The 22,742-nt window shown below is 39.5% G+C and overlaps 1 protein-coding gene across 1 annotated transcript in view; it reads right to left on the reverse strand.

The window, feature by feature from the left end:
- Positions 1-22,742, reverse strand: part of Cntnap2 (contactin associated protein 2) — a 2,154,251-nt gene that overhangs the window by 975,231 nt on the left and 1,156,278 nt on the right. Inside the window, exon 11 of the mRNA XM_032907255.1 lies at positions 20,918-21,089. Within this exon, the coding sequence (XP_032763146.1) occupies positions 20,918-21,089 (172 nt within the window). The remainder of the gene's footprint in view (positions 1-20,917; positions 21,090-22,742) is intronic.

The following is a 22,742-nucleotide window of genomic DNA, read 5'->3' on the forward strand; positions in this document are numbered from 1 at the left end:
GCTACAGTGATCTCTTTCTAGTTCTCTCTGCAGTGACTCATGAGTGCAGACATCTTTGCATTTCAGCTCTTCTTATGGCTTTCATTTTCCCCTCTGAGTTCAGGTTTACTAAGGGAAGAGATCCTACTCTAATATTAGGTTGAGTTTCTTTCCCCTCTGAGTTCAGGTTTACTAAGGGAAGAGATCCTACCCTAATATTAGGTTGAGTTTCTTTCCCCTCTGAGTTCAGGTTTACTAAGGGAAGAGATCCTACTCTAATATTAGGTTGAGTTTCTTTCCCCTCTGAATTCAGGTTTACTAAGGGACGAGATCCTACTCTAATATTAGGTTGAGTTTCTTTCTTTTTATCTATGTGTAGATCTGCTGATCCCTTGATCTCCATAAGAGATTAACAACATCCCTCGAGTTAATAAAATTTTTTATGCATGATGCTCTAACTTCAAAAACCCAGTTCTCTTTAACTTTAAAATGCCTGAAGTTTCAGTTTAAAAAAAGAAAAAGAAATAAAGAGGAAACAATTCACTTAATATTAGGTCCTTCTATTCACCCAGAGGGTCCTTCTGAAATGTGGATCCATGGTAATAACTTTCCTGTTGATGAAGGTTTCCCTGAATTAAGCTAAGATAGCAAAGGGAGATCATTAAAAATCCCTGAATAAATGTGAAACAGGTGCCACTTGTTGAAGGAAAACAAAGTTAATCCTGTAAACAAATGCTGCGTGGTACTTAGAGGGCTCACACTGATCACAAGTGCAGATAATGGTCAATTTAAACTAATTTGGTTCCTGATTAACAAGCCTCCCTCAGATGCTACAATTTATGTGCCATACAGACCCATTTTCTACAGTATTTTATACACACACACACACACACACACACACACACACACTCACATACATGCAAACCCACACACATATACATACTCACAATACTGCATTCTTTCACCTACATTCCTCTTTGATCATGCAACATTCTATTTGATATAGACAGATTTTGTCAAAGGAAACAAGTTCCCAACTCTAATAAGCTCTGCAGTAAATTCAGAGGCATAGGCTATCCTCTTCCCTACCATAAGGCCTACAGGTGTTTTCAGAATTTTAGACAAATATACTAAAGAAAAAAAATAAACATACAAAAAGAAACAAAAACCAAACAAATAAAATAAAACAAACAAACAACAAAAATTTGTAACACTGGCTCCTAAGCAGCATAGATTGAAGAGGCTGGGATGACTCCATGACATGTTTCAAATTGGTAGCTCAGGAGATGAACCATAGGCAAGTCCAGGCAAACCTCAGAAGCTACCTTGCCACCTGGTCTGAGGCAAGGACAATGGCTCAACAGTTGTTTCTGACTTCCTCAGCAAGTTTCCAGACCTCACCAGCAACAGTTTCCAGTCTCTACAACCTGGTAATATAATGTCCTTAGAGATAGAGCAAGATGAAGTTCATCTACCCCAGAATCCCCTAAAGTGCTTTAAATCAGACCTGTGAGCTCACTTGATTGACTCTCTTGGTAACAGGTGACCCCAACATGATGGTCTTCTGCAGAATAAAACATTCCTTGAGTTTACATACTATATGAGTATAGGATATCATTCTTCTGTGAATCATGTACCCTTACAAGATAAATCCACACACCAAAAAAATACATGCATTCAACTGAGGACTAAAGTAAAAATGATGGCAAACCCCCAAGTCTCTATAAAATGATGGGTATTCTTTTGTTTCTGTGTTTTCTTACTAACATTTGTGATTCCTTGCTCACTTTTCCTCTTGTAATACATCAATTACACATAAATAGGAAAAAGAGCTTGTTCTTTCTAAAGTACTGAGATAAATACACTTCCTTAATCATCATACTGAGTTTTGTTTTAATAAAATTAAGAATGTCCCACTCTGATAGTGATATGTTGAGTCCATTCTCCCCTCCCTCCTTTCTCTCTCTCTCTCTCTCTCTCTCTCTCTCTCTCTCTCTCTCTCTCTCTCTCTCTCTCTCCCTCTCTCTCCCTCTCCCTCTCTCTCTCTCTCTCTCATTTCATCTCTTAATATGAAAACTTGTACCATACAAAAGCATCAGGAAGAATTTGAAAACTCTGCCTTTCTTTTTGAGAAGAAAGGAGAATAATGTATATCACTGTACATATTCAATATGCTAAGTTTAACAGACTCCAGTAAAGAAAATCCTAAAGAGATTTATATTCTAGCAATTTAAATTTTGTCAAAACAAAACAAAACTACACAGTCAGGGACTGGGAGGAGGAGTAGCTATGGAGTCCTTGGGTGTATGCCACTGGTTGGGTACCTCCGATTCCAATCCGCCATCCTTGTGAAGAGCTATCTCCATAAAGCACCACCCTTAATGTTCCGTTTGGCTGCAGTGTCTAGTTAAACTGAAGCCACTAATGACTTGGCAAGAATACATAGTTGGTGTTACAAATCCCTGAAGGTTTTGATAGTTGCCTTTCCCATCTCTAAGCTTGAGGATTTGGGTCTATTTCTAGGCACTTAACTTCACGAATTCTTTTCATTTTACTTTATGGGAAACTCTTTTTCTGTCCCTTCTAATTCAAAATATAATTAGTATTTAATTATTCCATGTAATTTCATTAAGTGTGCCTTGAATAAACATATTTGGGAATGGATTGCAGATTCCCACATGACATTGTGGGGACAGCCAAGATCTAAAGCAGTGGTTCTCAGCTGCCCTAAAGATGAGACCCTTTAATACAGTTCCTCATGCTGTGCTGATGACCAAGCATAAAATTACTTTTGTTGCTGCCACATAACTGTAGTTTTGCTAGTGTTATGAATCATAATGTATATATCTATGTTTTCTGATGGTTTTAGGTGAAAGGGTTGATGACCACAAAAGAGGTAGCTACCCACAGATTGAGAAACAATGATCTAAAGGAAAATGGTCTATGGCTTCAATTCTATTTCCATCAACCCCATATTTCACTGAATGAAAGAATTAGGGAAAGGTGTTCTCTGAGTTCCTACTTTTGATTCCAACTTCTACAATGTATCTATAGAGTTGGCCAAAGCCGGTATCTTAGTAAAATGTTCATATATTATGTTTAATGTCTTTATCTATTCTTGTTTAAACATCTCACATAATAATATCAAGAGCAAGAAATAACATTAAATGGTGTGTGTGAAATTGTCTCTAGTTATCTAGCTGCATGTTAAAATTATTTACCTTTACCTCCCCTTCTCATCTTCAAACACATAACTATTTTTTCTGACATTACTTTCATGCACCAGGCCCTCCTTGGGATTTAAATGTCAAAGCACAGCTATATGACAAACTAGAAGCAAACAGATTGTTTCTCTGTTCTAACACAAACAATGCCTCGAAGGAGACTAGGTCTGAGGCTCAGTCCTAAAACTGTCAACTCATAAAAAAACAAAAACAAACAGAAAAAAAAGCCCAAAACCTGTCAACTCAGCCTCTCCCACATCTTCAGAGATTGTCTACCATGATACCTCTTCACTCTAAATAATAAAAATAAAATGACCCTGTGTTAGCTCTCTGTTTTGTACTTAAACATAAAATCACTTTGGAATCACAGCAGAGTGGCAGCTAGCTTGAACAAGGGTTTACCTAGACTGGTGTTTTTCAATCTAAGAGTTGCAGCCCCCTTGAAGGTTGAATGACTCTTTTGTTGAAGCCTCCTAACACAGTTATTTATGTTATGGTTAATAACAGTAGTAAAGTTACAGTTATGAAATAGCAAAGAAAATAATTTTATGGTTACAGGTCACTACAACATGAGAAACTATATTAAAGGGTCATGGAATTAGGAAGGTTGAGAACCACTGGCATAGACATATGAATTATTTAGGTCACTGAACTGGTATCTTTGTGGCAAAAAAAAAATGTCATGACTTAAATGACCAAGTGTAAAACACCCAAACCCATGTAACCACAGAATTTTCTACCTGAACCACAGTTCCTAAAATAACGACTCTGAGACTTATTATGAATAAATGCCTAGGTCATAAGCTTGGGCTTGTTCCCACTAGCTCATAACTCAATTATCTCATTATTTTAGATTAAATCTACCATAAGGCTAGTTACCTCTCCACAGTCTCATGCAACCATCTTCCTCAGAGTTCAGGGAGAGTCTGTTCTGTGCCTAACTATAGGCCTAACTCTGTGCCCTCTCTCTACCAGAATTTTCACCTTCTATTTCTTGCCTCAGCTAATCGACCATCATCTTTTTATTGACAGGTAATGCTTCCATATAGTACACAAAAGATCCTTTCTACACCATGATCCTTTTGATACATAAAATTAGCCCTTACCTCAAAAGGGAAAATAGAGTTTATTTTGGAGCCAAATGTGCATGGCCAGGCGCAGGCACACAAGTTTATAATACCCTAAATGTCTTGTTTTAACATTGTAATACTTGAAGATTTTATAGTGACAGAACTAGGAAGTCATAAATCAAGGTGCTTTTCAAATATTAATGGAGATATTAGTTAGGCTGCTCAGAGTAAAGCACAAATACCCTGTTCAAGGTCTCAGATGCTATTTGACTGCTTTCTTAGTTCTTCTGATGGTTAGAAACTAGGAAGTTGTTCAAACAACCCAAAGGAAGTTTCTAATGGTCCACTATAGATAATAGTGATAAGTGAGTATTTCAGGTTCTAAAGATACAACAAGATAACTTGGCTGTGGACCTATAACATTCCAACCTCTCCACACTAATGGAATTCTAAGCCAGTTCACAGGCCTTACAGAATATGAAATTTCAGTGGAAGCTGTGGGGTCCTTTCTGGGAACTTCATTTATAATTCCTAAGCAAAATGGCCTTGGTAGAAAGTCTTGGATTGGCATAGCAGGATCAAAGAAGTCATAGGGAGAGCTGTACCTCCAATATAGAAAAAATTCTTATGGAGGAGAAGAAACAGAGCTTCTTAGAGACCTTTCTCTAATTCAAAGACTCTTAGCATTTTGCAGTGTACAAAAGTCAATAAGATACATACAAGATAAGGAGAGACAAAAGGTGTTAGCCAACTAGATAGAAGTGTGCACAAACTATTTCACACCTCACCTCCTGTTTCTCCATTCATATACTAATCATAAGAAAGGAGAAAGCACTACAGTCACTGTACCTATAGATTAAAATACTATATTGTGGCAAGGGGTAGGTTATCTAGTTTAGCATATGAAAGAACCCCGCAGCATGGAAGATTGGTCCCTGAAAATACACATTAAAGGCTACATGCACGGAAGGAGCTAATGGGAGAAAAGTTATAATATACTGACAAGGAAGAAGAGGTACAATGGAGAAGAGCATACCTAGCCCTGTGCCTTTTAACTTCTGAGTTCTTTCCTAGATCTTGGTCCACTGCCTTGCTTAGAAGAGTGAACGGAAACTCCTGAAAAGGAGCTATGTCTGCAGAGGCTGACTGACTGATTAGAATTTCAGCTCTGTTGTGAGATTGAAATGTTGCAGGTTCAGAGGCTAATTATTTATCTTGGGGTAACTTTAGCCTCACAAACTGACATTCCTTTCCTAGTTATTCCTTGCCTATTTCTGGATGAGAACTAATATTCTGTAACTAGTAAATACAAACCTACAGAACCTACTGACTTAGCAGACCCACTGCCTTCTACCAACTCCAGGCTACCATCAGACAGAATCTTGGGCCTAGAAGAAAGCCTCCCCTATCTTTCTGTGCCTGCTTCTCTGATGCACCCACCAATACATTTTAAACTTGCCCTGATTTAGGACTTTGTTCTGTTAAGCTATGAAACTTCATAAAACTGCCTCTACATTGGAACATGGAATTTGGGATCAATCTGTATTCCCAAGCCATGGTCATTCAAAATAAGCAGAGGAAATAAAGAATAAAAACTCAGTTGACCTTGACCAAAGAGCAGATTTTCCATAATCTGAGAGCTGGTGGTCAGATGCCGTCGGAGAGAGTGCAGAAGAGAGTGGAGCAGAGTCTGAGCCATTTTTATAGTTGAAAGTAGGAAGGGAGAGGGGCATGGTTTCCCACTCCTAGAAACCTTTGCTGGATAAACGACTTTTTTAAACTATTGGGTATAAAATAAATCAAATTGTCTGATTTTGCAAGCACTGAACTCCTGGGTATGTGGTGGGTGTTAGTTGTTTTCTGGGAATTCCATACGCAGCAGATTTCCTGCATCCTTGGGCTTGTTTTAGGTTTCCAGCCTTCAGGACAGTTTTCTGTATGAACTGATGCCTCTCAGGCCACTCGCTGCTCTTTCCTCATGAGTGTAATACTATGCACCAAACCTTATGTATGAAATGTGCTACTTAGTTTTCTCTGAATCCATTCAGTGGATGGAGGATGACAGTCAAAGCAAGATCCAATAAAAGTTAAGGACTTTTACCCAAATTAAGTACTCTGAATGAAAAAAATCAAAGCTGGATAGTATCTGGAGTTCACCACTAATTTTTGTTTTAAGTTGGTGCTGAGGTCTTAGGATGCTGTGAGGACTTGTTTTTGGTATTTTCTGAAGTCTTCTTTCCAAATGAAATCGAGTTTCACTTGAGAAATTGCTAGTTGCCTTAAATTCAGCCAGAATTCGTTCTGGCCAACCTTATTTGGTGACTTTAGATTTAGATGAGGTCAAAGTCTTCTTATCCTCAGGATAAAAGGGGGTACAAAGTTTCAGACAGTTCAAAACTTACCAGACAGACTGTCTGTCTCCCTGAGCCATGTTGTATAACAGTCCTAAGTGAAGGTAAGAGATAGATTCCCCAGGGTTGCACTGGTCCAGTAGTGAAGAAAGAACCCAGTGGAGGATGAAATATTTCACACTGTAAAGGAAGTGCTTCCACAGATGGACACTGACCTAAATGCGGACACTCATATTTCTTAGAAAGAAGGATACAGCTCAGCCTGTGGATTTGTGACCTTAGGCCAGCCTGAGGCAGCTGCTCAAGAAGATAAAGGAGGTTGCTGAGGTAGGGCAGAATCTGAAACAGCTGTAGTCAACATCTCATCATTTCCATGTATAATCCATAACCAAGCTCAGCTTGAATGGTTTCCCCAAGGGACATGGAAGTTACCAATGCACTTATAGAGAGGAAGGAAGTACTAAAATGACCAGTCAGACACATGACAGACTTGGAATAAAGCAAGCATATGACTTGTAGAGTCACTAACTAGCCAGGTTATTGAGAACTAATGCTTTCTGCAGATGTTGTACTCTCGGTTCTAAAAACAAGATTGTCTTGGGCAAAATAGGACTGATCAACAGAGATGCTGGAAACTAAATGGAAAAGTAGTCATGTCACAATCCAAAAGCTGGAAGAATCAGTTGGCACAGCCAGGGGCATCAGGAGCAGAGTAGACTAGGAAGGCTGCAGAGACTCGGGGGTTCTGGAAAGAATAGCCGTTTAGAATTCCACAAGAGATGATACTGATTCTAGATATTGTCTAGGGAAAATGTCAAGTACTGAGAAAAAAGAAGTCTGTTTCTGGGATCTAGTTGAAGCTTCTTATAGACAGAGAAGCACTAATCCAACTTTTCAGGGCATTCGTCTTCCCCATCAGTTTTCTAGGAACCTCACCAGAAACTTTATGTACAAGAAAAATCCATACTCTAAACTCCCATTAAAATGGGAGTTGCTTCTTCACCAAAGGCATCTCCAGAGCCAGTTTAATTATCTTTGCTTTCTATTTTTATTGAAGATTTTACTTAATTACATTTCAAAGGTTATCTCTCCTTTTCAGGTTTTTCCTCTGGAAACACTGTATCCCATCCTCCCTCCCCCTGCTTCTATGAGGGTGCTCCCCCACCCACCCACCCACCCATCCAATCCCACCTCCACATTCTGGCATTTCCCTACACTGGGGATTCAAACCTTCCAATGACCAAGGGCCTCTCCTCCCACTGCTGTCCAACAAGACCAGCCTCTGTTACATATGCAGCAGGTGAGTACTTCCATGTGTAATCTTTTGTTGGGGATTAGTCCCTGGGAGTTCTGGCTGGTCTGGTTGGTTGATAATGTTGTTCTTCCTATAGGGTTACAAACCTCTTCAGCTTCTATACTTCTTTCACTAAGTCCTCCATTGGGGACCCTGTGCTCAGTCTAATGGTTGGCTGCAAGTATCCACCTCTGTATTTGTCAGGCTCTGGCAGAGGCTCTCAGGAGAAAGCTATATCATGCTCCTGCCCTCAAGCACTTTTGGCATCCAAAATAGTGTCTGGATTTGATGTCTGTACATGGGATGGATCCCCAGGTGGGGCAGTCTCTGGGTGGCCTTTCCTTCAGTCTCTGCTCAACACTTCGTCTCCATATTTCCTCCCTTGAGTATTTTGTTCACCCTTCTAAGAAGGAATGAAGCATGCACACTTTGGTTTTCCTTCTTCTTGAGCTTCATGTTGTCTGTAAATTCTACCTTGGTAGTTCCGAGCTGTTGGGCTATTATCCACTTATCAGTAAGTACATACATGTGTGTCCTTTTGTGACTAGGTTACCTTACTCAGGATGATATTTTCTAATTCTGTGCCTAAGAATTTCAAAAAGTCATTGTTTTTTTTCTTTTATTGAATATTTTTATTTACATTTCAAATGTTATCCCTTTTCCTGGTTTCCTGTATATAAACCCCCTATCCCATACCTCTCCCCCTTCTATAAGGGAGTTCCCCTTCCCCAACCAACCCCCCTTTCTGCCTCCCTGCCCTGACATGCCCCAACACTGGGGGTGGGGCAGTATTGGCAGGACCAAGGGTTTCTCCTCCCATTGGTGTCCAACAAGGCCAACCTCTGCTACATATGCACCTGGAGCCATGGATCTGTCCTGTACTCTTTGGGTAGCGGTTTAGTCCCTGGGAGTTCTGGTTGGTTGGTATTGCTGTTCTTATAGGATTGCAAGCCCCTTCAGCTCCTTCAATCCTTTCTCTAACTCCTCCAATGGGGACCCCATTCTCAGTTCAATGGTTTGCTGCTAGCATTTGCCTCTGTATTTGTCACTCTCTGGCTGATCCTCTCAGGAGATGGCTATATCAGGCTTCAGTCAGCATGCATTTCTTGGCTTCTTCAATATTGTCTAGTTTGGTGGCTATATAGGCTGGGGTGGGGAGCAGGATCTGAATGGCAATTCCTTCATCTCTGCTCCAATTTTGTCTTCATACCTCCTCCTATGAATATTTTAGTTCCCACCTTTAAGGATTGAAGCATCTGCACTTTGGTCATCTTCTTCTTGAGCTTCATGTAGTCTGTGTCTTGGGAAATACAAGCTTTTGGGCTAATGTCTACTTATCAGTGAGTGCCTACCATGTGTGTTTTTTTTGTGATTCGGTTACCTCACTCAGGATGATATTTTCCAGTTCCAACCATTTGCCTATGGATTTCATGAAGTCATTGTTTTGATAGCTCCATTGTGTAGATGTACCACATTTTCTGTATCCTTTCCTCTTTTGAAGGACATCTGGGTTCTTTCCAACTTTTGGATATTATAAATAAGGCTGCTATGAACATAGTGGAGCATATGCCTTGTTATATGTAGGGACATCTTTTGGGTATATGCCCAGGAGTGGTATAGCTGGGTCCTCAAGTAGAACTATGTCCAATTTTCTGAGGAACCTCCAGACCGATTTCCAGAGTGTTCGTACCAGTTTGCAATCCCACCAACAATGGAGAAGTGTTCTTCTTTCTCCACATCTGCTGTCACCTGAATTTTTGATCTTAGTTATTCTGACTTGTGTGAGGTAGAATGTCAGGGTTGTTTTGATTTGCATTTCCCTGATGACTAAGGATGTTAAACATTTCACTAGGTGCTTCTTGATTATTTGGTATTCCTTAGTTGAGAATTCTTTGTTTAGATTCTACCCCATTTTTTTTAATAGGATTATTTGGTTCTCTGGATTCTAACTTCTTGAGTTCTTTGTATATATACGATATTAGTCCTCTATCAGATCTAGGATTGGTAAATATTTTTCCCCAGTTTGTTGGTTGCCATTTTGTCCTATTGACAATGTCCTTTGCCTTACAGAAGATTTGCAGCCTTCTGAGGTCCCATTTTTTTGATTCTTGATCTCAGAGAGCATAAGTCATTGGTGTTCTGTTCAGGAAAAATTTTCCTGTGCCCAGGTGATGCCACTTTCTCTTCTATTAGTTTCAGTTTATCTGGTTTTATATGGAGGTCTCTGATCTACTTGGACTTGACCTTTGTACAAGGAGAGAAGAATGGATCAATTTGCATTCTACATGCTGACCTCCAATTGAACCAGCCTTGAATTCCTGATCTTTCCATATCTTCCTTTTCAAAATAGATAAGAGGAAAACTTTCTTGTTAATTTTTTAAAATGTATTTTGACAGTCACCAAAGTAGTATATGTGGTTAATGCTTAGACAATTGCAAGGTAACCTGAGGAACCAATGCCTATACTGAATGTGTGTGTGTGTGTGTGTGTGTGTGTGTGTGTGTGTGTGTGTGTGTAGGGGTTGGGTGTCTTATTATCATTATGAGAACCTCTCTGTTTCTCAAGCTGTGTGCATAGACCTATATTAAAGTATTACATATACATTTATACATATATGTATATATGTATGTTAATTTTGTGTTTGTGTGTGCATGTGTCATCATAAAATACTAGTCCTGAAATTCTTTTCTCCATCAAAGGCATTAATTAAGTTTGATTTTAGTTGAAATTCATAAAGGTCCAAGGCAAGTCTATAGGTTGTTGAGGGTGGCACTATGGAGGCAATGTCTCTGTCTCATCTCTAGTAATATTATTATTCCTAGGAGGAAGCTTTCCCCAAGCTAATCTTGACCCATGAGCCATATTGGGGGATTGGGAGGACTAAGGCAGGACAGTAGCCTGAAATGGGTGTTTCATTTGACCTAGCATGAATATCACATTGACTGGATATATAGTTTGCAAAGAAAGTAATTATGAAAAGTATCTGTTCAAGGGTTAATGTGGTGGATTTACTTCTGATACAGAATGTTTTATGTTGTCTTTATCTAAGTTAAGATAGTGCATTAAAATTACTTTGTTGAGGAATCAAAGCGCCTGTCTCAGGGAAGCACTCTATCACTGAGCCACACCAACTGAGCCATAGACGACACATACGCTTTTGAAGAAGCACACATCTCTTCTAGACCGAGTTCATTAACTTTCCAGGAAAGCCAACTGACTTTTGAGATTTCTGATTATATGTATCTAACCCTTATCTAAATTCTCATATAGAATTTTATAGATTGAGCTGGAGAGATGTGTTAGTAGTCTACTGTTCCTGGTATATAAACATGAGAATCAGAGTTTAGATCCCAGCACCCAATTACTCCAACTGTCACTGTGTGCACAACTGGAGGGGAGCAGAAACAGGTGGATTGCTAAGGCTTGCTGCCTTCCAACGAAGAAATTCTAAGCCCCAGGTTCAGAGGAAGATTCTGTTCCAAAGGAATAGATGGAGATAGAGGAGGATGCCTGAGACCTTCTTCTGGATTTTACATATGACTTTTGGCTCATATGTTTGCATATGCTTACACAGACATAAATAATTTTTAAGCTCAAATGCTTATTCTTATATTTCAAGGCAAAAAATCTAATTGCGGAGACATTCTTGAAAAGAAAGCACCAAACCGAAAAAGAAAATAAATGCTGGCTACATGATTATATACTTCTATCCAAAAATATAATGAAGACTTAATTGCTAACTCAGGAATAGGATCCAGTCTATTTTGCAATTTCTCAGGAAGCTAATTTTCCAAGCATTGGTTAAGTTGGGGCATTCATTTTTCTCCTTCCACTCTCTACTCCGTCCAGACTATTTATTGGTTTTGTTTTCTTATTTATGGGAGGGAAGTGAACTGAAAAAGAACAAACATCATTCTACTGCTGTATTACTTTTAGTACGTTATATAGTCCTGCTAAAAGACAGCTATTGGTTGAAATAAAATAAGGTTGCTTTATCCTGTGAATGACTTTTTAGTCCGCAGGTTCCAGCTTCTGGGAGACATCAATGGAAAGCCACTTAACTGAACCTCAAATGCAAGCTTCCTGTTTCCTTTTGCCATTTCCAGATGTGGGGTTTGTTTCCCCATACTCTCAGAAAAGAATAGTTCAGGGTTGATTTTATTAGCACAGAATGGAAAAAAGACAGATGTTTTTGAGAGGAATGTCCCCCACATCATCTCATGTACTTGAATACTTGGTCCCCAGCTGTGGCACTGTTTGCCAAAGCTGTAGAACCTTTAGTAAAGTTATGGGGCATTGTTGAAGGAAGTTTGTCACTAGGGTGACACTTGAGGTTCTATAGAGAGTCTCTAATTCCTGTTTTCCTCTTGATTTTCGATGTGCAGGTGAAATGCAATCATCTGGCACCTATGCTCTTGTTACTACTTCAGCCCTTGGCATGGCACACTGGCTTCCCTCTGGAATTGCTGGCCAGAGCAACAGTGAGAGCGAGAGTGAGAGCCAGAGCCAGAGCTAGAGCCAGAGCCAGAGCCAGAGCAAGAGCCAGAGCCAGAGCATGAGCCAGAGCATGAGCATGAGCAAGAGCATGAGCATGAGCAGAGCCAGAGCCAGAGCCAGAGCCAGAGCCAGAGCATGAGCAAGAGCATGAGCAAGAGCAAGAGCAAGAGCCAGAGCCAGAGCATGAGCCAGAGCATGAGCAAGAGCATGAGCAAGAGCAAGAGCAAGAGCAAGAGCAAGAGCAAGAGCAAGAGCAAGAGCAAGAGCAAGAGCAAGAGCAAGAGCAAGAGCATGAGCATGAGCCAGAGCCAGAGCCAGAGCCAGAGCAAGAGCCAGAGCCAGAGCCAGAGCCAGAGCCAGAGCATGAGCATGAGCATGAGCATGAGCATGAGCATGAGCATGAGCATGAGCATGAGCCAGAGCCAGAGCAAGAGCCAGAGCAAGAGCATGAGCATGAGCAAGAGCATGAGCAAGAGCCAGAGCCAGAGCATGAGCCAGAGCATGAGCAAGAGCATGAACAAGAGCAAGAGCATGAGCAAGAGCAAGAGCAAGAGCAACAGCATGAGCAAGAGCAAGGGCAAGAGCAAGAGCAAGAGCATGAGCCAGAGCAAGAGCAAGAGTAAGAGCATGAGCATGAGCCAGAGCCAGAGCCAGAGCCAGAGCAAGAGCAAGAGCCAGAGCAAGAACATGAGCAACCTTTCTCATCAAAACTGTTTTGTTTGTTTGTTTATTGTTTGTTGTCTTGCTTTGGTTTTCTTCTTTTTGGCTTTGGTTTTATTTTGTTTTTAAATCAGGGTATTCTATCATAGTAACAGAAAAGCAATGAACAACACAGAACTTTTGAACACCTAGAAAAAAATAAAAACTTGATTCATACTGCTATAAGTAAACATGGACTGAGGTGTTTTTATTTGTTTGTTTGCTTGCTTACTTGCTTACACAGAAACATGAAGGAGGCCCATTGACCTGAGACTTTCTTGCCATTCAGCTTAAAGCAAAGGAAGTTTTAAACAAGGTTGGCAGAGTGGCAAAGGGGAGGAGACCACATCTGCATTAGGAAAACAAATGGTACCACTGCTAACTGCTGTGTCACTTCCCTGTTCCTGCTCATAGTAAAGTGACACACTTCCCCTGGAAGCTGAACTGAAGATAGGCTGGACACTCAGGATACAAACCATGGCCTGCAAACTGTACCTTACTATTGCATATGGAGAGTAGATTCATCTTCCTAAGCCCAGTATGCTCACAAACTACTTTCAATCAATTATTTTAACATCCGATTCTTCCTATCACTGTGTCCACAGAAAACAGTAACTCTACATGGATTCAAAAATCTGAGGAGAACTATATACTGTAGCGGCAACTTTCCCAGTTGTCAGAGCTGGCCAATATCACCCAGGACATTTTAGGGCTTACTCTAGTTCCTACCCATGCTTGAACAATTCTCTGATGCCTAAACCTCAGCTTTCCCAGTTTGAAATGTTTCATGGGCCCTTAGTGCTTCTCTCCCTGGACAGACAGAATGAGTCAACTGACATTGACTATTTCTGGATGTGCTTGCTTTTAGGTTATTATAAGGTTTTGGAAAGAAAACGTTCGTGAATCAGAGCTAGTCAGTCAACTAAAGACGTTTACTATCAGAAGTCAGCAGTACAAAGGCACTAGGGTGGATAAAAGTGTTAATGATGCAACAAAGAACAATGGCTATCTGTTGTACAGTTTACATCATCAGAGAGAAATTTAGTAACCAAAGGTGTGAGCAAAGTCTTGTTCCTTGTGAAAAGGCTAGTCTGATTCCGTGACAGACTTCGAATTGACAGTTAAGGAGACTGTGCCTAAGAACTGGGTAAGTCTAGGCAAGCCCAAGCAAGTCAATTACTAATAGAAATAAAGGCTCCATCCTTCATCCCCCAATAGTGGTTCTAGAGAGATAGAGTAAGATAAAGCTCATCTACCCCAGAACTCCAGTGTACTTTAAATTGAGCCTGTGAGATCACTTGATTGCCTCTCTATTTTGGTGCTGGGAGACCCTATCATGCTGGCCTTCTGCAGAATGAAACACTCTTTGCACTTTAGCAATCATGATAAAAAACTGTATGGTATTAGTACAGAGACAGGCAGGTAGATCAATGGACAGAAGCTGGAAAGAACCCAGATGTCCTTCAACAGAGGAATGGATACAGAAAATATGGTACATTTACACAGTAGAGTACTACTCAGCTATTAAAATGATGACTTTATGAAAATCATAAGCAAATGGATGAAACTAGAAAATATCATCCTGAGTGAGGTAACTCAATCACAAAATCCAAAACAAAACAAAACAAAAAACACACTCAATGATAAGTGGATATTAGCCAAAATGTTGGAATGCCCAAGATACAATTCACAGACCATATGAAGGTCAAAAAGAAGGAAGGCCAAAATGTGGATGCATCAGTCCTTCTTAGAAGGAGGAACTAAATACTCATAGGAGGAAATATGGAGACAAAGTGCTGAGCAGAGACTGAAGGAAAGGCCACCCAGAGACTGTCCCACCTGGGTATCCATCCCATATGCAGCCACAAAACCCAGTCACTATTGCAGGTGCCAGAAGTGCTTGGTGACAGGAACTTGATATGGATGTCTCTTGAGAGGCTCTGTTGGATCCATACTGATAAAAATTAAGACGCTTGCAACTAACCATCAGACTGAGCATGGTGACCTCAGTGCAAGTTAGAGAAAGGACTGAAGGAGCTGAAAAGGTTTGCAACTCCTTAGGAAGAACAACAATATCAAACAACCAGACTCTCTAGAGCTCCCAGGAACTACGCCACCAATCAAAGAGTACACACGGGGGAGAACCATGGCTCCAGCAGCATATGTAGTAGAGGATGGTATTACTTGGCATCCATAAGAGGAGAAGCCCTTGGTACTGAGAAGACTCTTTTCCCCAGTGTAGGGGAATTGAGGTGGGAGTGGGTGGGTAGGAGGGGAAGGATCCTCACGGAAGCAGGGGAATGGCTGATGGTTGATAAGTGAGGGGTGAACTGGGAAAGGGGATAACATTTGAATATACAAAAGAAAAGACATGAAAGGAATAAAAGATAAACTTTCTGATCCATGAATATTGCTTCCCTGATATGAATATATTTTAATATAGAGAATTCATGAATTTCAATAAATGTCTTTTTTTAAAATTGAAAAAAATAAACCCCACTCATTGCATTTACATACTATTTGAGTCTAGGGTAACATTCTTTGCTGAATCGTGGAACTTTATACTTGGAAGCAGAATATCATGGAAAGGCAAATGTCCAGAGAGAAATCCTTGCTTCTTTCCTGTGCCCATAATTCCTTCTGAAGTTTTAGGGACAGAGCTTGGGCCAGCATAGCTCTTACAAGCCAAACTGGGATGTCCTGCCTTAAACTGGGTAATTAAAGAAACATAGTAACTGAATTGCCAGGGTGTGTGTGTGTTTGGGAGGGGGAGGTGGTCATTTTTTCAATATGGACACAAAGTAAAGAGGAGAAAACTTAGGGATTGCCTCTCTCAAGCCATTTTTGGGGACCTAGCATGAGATTTGTGTTTCAATAGAGGAGAGGAGGTATTTATAAGTAAGAAGTCTTAACCAAGGAATAGTCCTGCATATCATTAATTCCCTACTCTCAGGGCTACAGCCTCTCTAGCAAAGAACTCTGACAAGTTGTCAGAACTGTGTAGAATCTCTTTCCAGCACGCAAAGCTCCCTCTTGGGCTGGCATATGGACCCTAGCCTTGTCCTTTGCCTGGCATGATATTCCTAGGGAAACTTCAACTTCATTATAATCTGAGAGTCAAAAGGAGATGCACCTGTGTCTCTTGAGAATACCTTCACTCTTGGAATGATGGTTACAATGAAAAACAAAGACATCACAAACCCGAGGCAGTTAATGTGGTAATATCAGGCACCAAGCCTTGCTGTGTGATATGAGGATACATATCTGTTACATACATATACACAACTGTATTTTTTACATTTCTACCTAGACATCTAGAAGATGTGTCCCCTGTGAGGCAATTCTGGATTTATGACTTTTCACTTCACTCCCATTGAACCTTCTCCACTGTTGGAAAGCAGAATTCTTTTGCTTACAAAAGACTTAGATGTGTTCTTTATTTTCTCATATTCTTCATATACTACATCAGAAAACTTCCTGACTCTATCTGCTAAATATATTCAGAAATGAGAATGCCTTGCTTTCCCGTTCAGCAGACATCATTTGTTATATTATGAAAATGGTCTTCCAATCAGACTTCTACCCCCGGACACGTTCTCCTTCCACTGCCTAATCCATCATCTTATAGTATGAATTAGTGTGACTCATTGTCCTATTCAGGACCCTGCAAGGGTTTCTTAACTCTTTCAGAATAAAAAATAAATTTTATAAGGAATCATTAGCTTCCAGTATTTTTAAATATTTACTTGTTTAAACTGGGTCTTGCTTTATAGCCAAAGCTATCCTGGTGTTCAGACCTCCCCTGTCTTATTTTCTGAGTTCTGGGCTTATAGCCAAGCAGTCCCATGCTAGAAAGGACTGGTTTCTAGAAGCACACTAGTTTCCTTTCTTGCTGCCTTTCTCACCCTTCCAACCTTTTTGCCATGGCTTACTTGATAACCGTTATCGTACAGGTATCTTCTTTGACCGAGCTCTCATTTGTGCACGGAATGCTCTTTCCTTAAATCAGTAAAATATTAAGTTTTTAGGTCTTAAACAAATTGCTGTTTCTTTAAAATAATCTTAATTTTTGAAATTATAATAAAATTACATCATTTCCTCCTCCTTTCCCGTATTCTAAGCCTTCCCGTGTACTGTTCTGTTTGCTTTCTTTACCTTCCATGGGCAAACCCCCTTAAGGTGTGTGCATGCTTGTGTGTGTGTGTGTGTGTGTGTGTGTGTGTGTGTGTGTGTGTGTGTGTGTGTGTGTGTGTTTTCCCTCTGTGTAATGTTTCTTGTCTCATATAATCTCAGGGCTGACCATTTGGCATTGAATAAGCAGTTGGTGAGCTCTCAGTACTTTGTTTTTAGTGTGGATCACTCTGAGCAGCCTTGTTGTAACTATACTGGAAACCTGAATCTAATAAACCTGCTCTTTGCCTTGTTTTCTTCTTTTTGCTTAACAGAGAATCTTGTAACTTATGGTATTATATAATTTTAACCCGTAGCTTACCTCCTACCTTTGTTCTCTTCCACTAGAATATGAGTTCCACATATCTATGGACTTCCATTTTGTTCATTGACTGATTTCAGTGCAGAAAACAGGAGTGGGCATTCCATATGGTCAGAAACCATGCATTAAGTGTATGGGCCTACAGTCTGACCAAATGAATATCTCTACGATTCAGTACTCTGTTCCGAAAACATAGACCAAGAAACACGCAAATGTACCCACAAAGAAAGAAAATACAGCAAGCTTTTCTGGAGAACTCAATCATCCTCCCCATCCACTTCCCTGTGTTCGCATCACATCACTGCAGCAGCTGCTAACACACTCAGAGAGTTTATAAATCCAGCAGGGCTACTATGGCGGCTCTTCTATTTCCTTACTCTGTGCTCTCGTTTTTACACTCACCCCCTTTAAAAATAGCTCTAATAAGTCTGTCTGGAATTTGAAAGGAGAAGCATGAGGATTTACTTCCTTAGGGGGAATTTGGGCAAATGGAAGATAAATTGGTGTATATGGGGAAGCTGCAGAGCTTCCGCTAGCCAGCAGATGTTAGAGATGCATTTTTGCATTGCAGCTGCAGGAGTAGAGGCTAAGACTCTCCATTCCCTCATCTGGAGAGGCACAGCTCTAGGGTCATGTTGTTAGCAGCTCTTCAGTGAATTTGAATGAAATGAACATGACCTATATAACACATGAGATATATATGGGACTCTATAGCTTAGGATTTTTAACTGGAAATATTTTACATCAATAAAGGAGTTGATCTAACCAACTGACATTAGATATGCAGACTTTTTTTGCCTTTAAAATGATAGGGGATAGAAAACAGTTTTCATGATGTGAAGTGGATCAAGTTAACTGTGGTGACAGACCCACATGTGGGCAATGCCATTCTATGACCTGGTCTCTAAGACTAAATTCAGCAAAGAAAGAACATTGGGTACCAGCATTCTCTTCTGTGCTTCTTGACACATGACCCATACCTCCTGCTGCCAGATCTCACCTTTAGAGTGGGATGTATCTCATGAATTATGAGTTGAAACAAATATTTCCATTCTTACATTTTATTATAGCAACAGGTATTTTTATTATAGCAACAAGTCAACTAACTAATATAGTTGTCATTCAAGTGATCATTTTGACTATTGCAGAGAACAAAGAATACGGATAGATAGACTGGCTCAGTCTAGCAGAAAGCTACCAAATGTGGAAATGTAAGCTCAAGTAATCTTCCCCACACTCTTCCTCACCATCATCAAACATGGATACTCTTTATTTATTTACTCAGATCTTATTCACACTTTGTGGGACAACAATGACCTTCCATCTGCATTACAAACATTGCATAAAAATTCCAACATCATCTGTGTTTCCTATGCAAGGAATACTTTAAATAGGACAGCTTCGAATGGCATATTAAAATATAATAAAAGAGCAATACTTCTCGTGCACAAAACTGAGCAGGGATAGTTCCACCAAAGTTACTGTCTCAGTAAAGCCACTGACATAGAAAGAGAACCAGGTACTAAGGCTTTCAATATCTGTAGAACTAAAAGAAATGCAATGTGATCTGGTAGAAAGCATGCAGATGTCAAGCCATTTAATGTCAGGAAAAAGGGGTCTCTGAGTTACTCATCTTTTAGTTTCTCTGGTTACCAGTACCACGTACCTCAAGCAGAAATAATGACTAATATATTATGACCGTCTTGCAAATGAGGGAGTTATTGCTACTCTTACTGTAGTAACAGCACTCTCAGAGATGTAACATAAATGAACAGGGTGTTCCTCTTTCTTTTGTTGTAAACATATTCAGACTTTAAAAAGGTATAAGCCAACATAAACCAAGCTACTATGAACTGTAAGGTCCCATTTGCTTGGCTCCCAACTTAAGATGCTAGAAAATTGAACTTGCTTCATATTCGAACATTAGCGGTATTTGTGGAATACACTAGCTGTCTTGAGCGGCTGCCTGAAGAGTTCCATTAAACACCTAGAAACTTTGAACTCCGCATGAAGGGAAGTCAAACTGAGGCATAAGTTTATTTATCTGCATGTGTTTGTGACTGTGTGCATACACATATATGTCACAAGAAGACATCAGATTCCCTGGAGCTGAAGCTACAGACATTGTGAGTTAACTGAAATATGTACTGGAAACTGAGCTCACGTCCTCTGCAACAGCAGGAACTCCTAACTGCTGAGCTGGTTCTCTCAGTCTCTCTTAGTTCAAAAAAAATTAAACGTGGTTTTTCATGAACTTTCCTCTTACAAAATATGAAATTAATAAAGTTAGAGTTCAGAATAAGATACCCCATTCTCAAAAGATCTGAAACTGGCTGAGAAAGCCGAGTTAATTCACTAATTTAGCATCAACTTGTAGTTACATGTAGTTTCCAAGACAAAGTATCTCAAAGGGAAATGTCTTGAGCTCTAATGAAAAGCAAACTTAAGAAGTAGAGTATTTAAGAGTTAGGAAATTGTATGTGATATTATCCTATTTCATAGAAGCATTTTGCCTTTTTAGTCTGTGTGAATTCACATACAAAAGAAGGCATGAGAATAGGAGGGAGACTTGCAGGGAAGAAGAGTATTAGTGGGACAAGAAGTGGGAAGAGAAAGGGAGTAGGGGAGAAAACAACTAAAATTATATCAATATTAGAAGCTGTGAACATGAAAAGAAATAGTTTCTTCCTATATTTGCAAAGCCCAATAAAATAATTTATAATATTTCTATATATATATTTTATAGGCAGAATTTTTCTAAGTACCCTGTGACAATCAACCCTCAATTGTTATGAGTCTCTTGTGACTATATCTGGCACAAAATGGCTTTCAGAAGGAACAAAATACTGAGTCTGAGAAAAGAAGGAAATCCTCTGCTCGGAAGCATGGAAGAAATGGAAACACTGACCGCTGAGGGTTCCTAGCACTGTCAAGTTGCTGCCCACAGTACTGTCTTCACAATCCCATGCTATATATAAAACACAGAGACATATATACACATATACTGCATAATACACATATATACATATATGTATATATACATATATATGTACATACACAGAGATGCATGTACCAAACACACTCTATACACACAAACATACTACACACACATGTATACATATGCAAATGTTGTCTTTGCTGATATCACAAATACAATATATAACATCAGCATCCCAAAGAGCAACCTTTCATAAGCCCATTTTTTTGCATTCATATTTATCTTTTTCTTTTATGTTTTTCCTTATCAAACAACAGAAACATGAACGTGTGAAGTCTGGAGCACTTAATGTAGGATGAACATATGACTTACCTGTCTATGATGGCACACATGTCAATGGTGACATTTGCAAAGCTTCCTGGCTTCCTCTGTGCCACTTCATATAAATTTACAAGCTGGTCATCTACCTGAATGAGCTGCATGCATCCTTGGAATGATGGCTGAAGGGCAGAGTGACTGGCATTGTTCATGTGGTTCAGAAATCCTACAAAACAGAAGGAACGAGAAGGTCATAATGGACATCCAACATGCTTTATTAAAGGTCTCCCAGGCATTTGACTGGACACAGCCATCTGAATAATAATGGCATACCTTTAATTTTTGCTGATGTAGTACAGGAGTGCTTGAAAATGTGAGATTACTTTAGGCAAGAGTTAGGTTTGGGAGAAGGAGTTAAATGACACTGTCCCAATAGGCTCATGTATGTGAATGCTTATTTTTGAAGTTGGTGTAACTATTTGGGAAGGGTTGGGAAGTGTGGCCTTGTTGAAGTAGGTATGGCCCTGAATGTTCCTCCATCCAAACCTGTCTACTGGCAAATTTAAACTGTACTCATTAGTCTTAAATTATTTACTAATTTATTCTTTCCAATACTATATGATTGGCAAAGATGACCAATACATAAAAATGTGATTAAATGAACAAAAGTGAATATTGAAAAAGCAGAAGTCGGTTATTAAGTAATTCTTTAAAATGTCATACTTTGATTGATTATAATAGTTCACTTCAATAAAAAGCCCTTCTTTCACTTCCTTAACAAGTATTAATATGTAAACTATGAAAACCATCATTTAAATTTTCTATAATATTTTATTTCAGAGGTATACATTAATTTCCACTAATACAGCACACACCCGCGCTCGCGCGCACACACACACACAAAGGATTATATTTAGTTCTTGGCTTAAAATGACATGTTCTGTATTAATATTGTTGTATGTTTGCATGTATGTGTTTGTGTGTCTGTATGTATGTGTGTTTGTGCCTGCATTTGTGAGTACATGAGTATGCCTGTGTATGTATGAGTGCATGTATTTCTAAACTACATAATTTTCTTGTCATTCACTTGGTCCTTTTACAAAAATGCTGACTTTTCAATAAGTTGTCTACTAAAAATAGTTGTATATATACAATGTGATTTCAATGTGTTTAATCATGATAAAAGTGAGTGGATTTTAACGGCTAAACTTAGGAGACAGAAAACAACCAGCTGTAACTTTTGTGACTGCTTTTAGCAAGGCTATCATTGGGTTCAGCTTTTGTGACTACTTAGGAGTCTAAACATTCACATTAACTTGGATGGATTTTGAAATGAGTAGTTGTCTCCATGAGAGAACTCTTGTGAGGCAGAACAGCTGCATAAAAGCTCATCACTTCCAATTGGGTGTGATTAAGTTCCCAAACAAGACTTCAGAATCCACTCACAACATTGTTCTGTTTGGTCTTGATACATTTGGAGTCTGAAATTCTCAACTCTTTTCATGCTCCTGAATGAGATATATTCTAGGGGAAGATAATTATAGGAATAGTCACTACGTAATCATTGAAACAGTCCTTTTTTCTATCATTATACTTAATGCTTTTAAGAAAGATCCCATTGGCCCTTGTGTATAAGCATTCACAAGCTTTTGTAGCATTTTTGGACTCTGAGTTTGGATGATAGTTTCTCTAGACAACAAAACTCAAGTGGTGTAAGTTTGTTACACCATTTCTCATCTGGTATGTGAAAATGCAGTGTTATGGAGAGGCCTATGAGCGATAGTAAAATTTCCATGACTGAAAATATGTTGTGTGGCATGGACAGGGGTGGGGTGAAGACTCGGTTGTTGGTACCTAACAATAGGATGGGTAAATAGCC

The sequence above is a fragment of the Rattus rattus genome, chromosome 6 (assembly GCF_011064425.1).
Source record: "Rattus rattus isolate New Zealand chromosome 6, Rrattus_CSIRO_v1, whole genome shotgun sequence".
In the NCBI taxonomy this organism is placed as follows: Eukaryota; Metazoa; Chordata; class Mammalia; order Rodentia; family Muridae; genus Rattus; species Rattus rattus.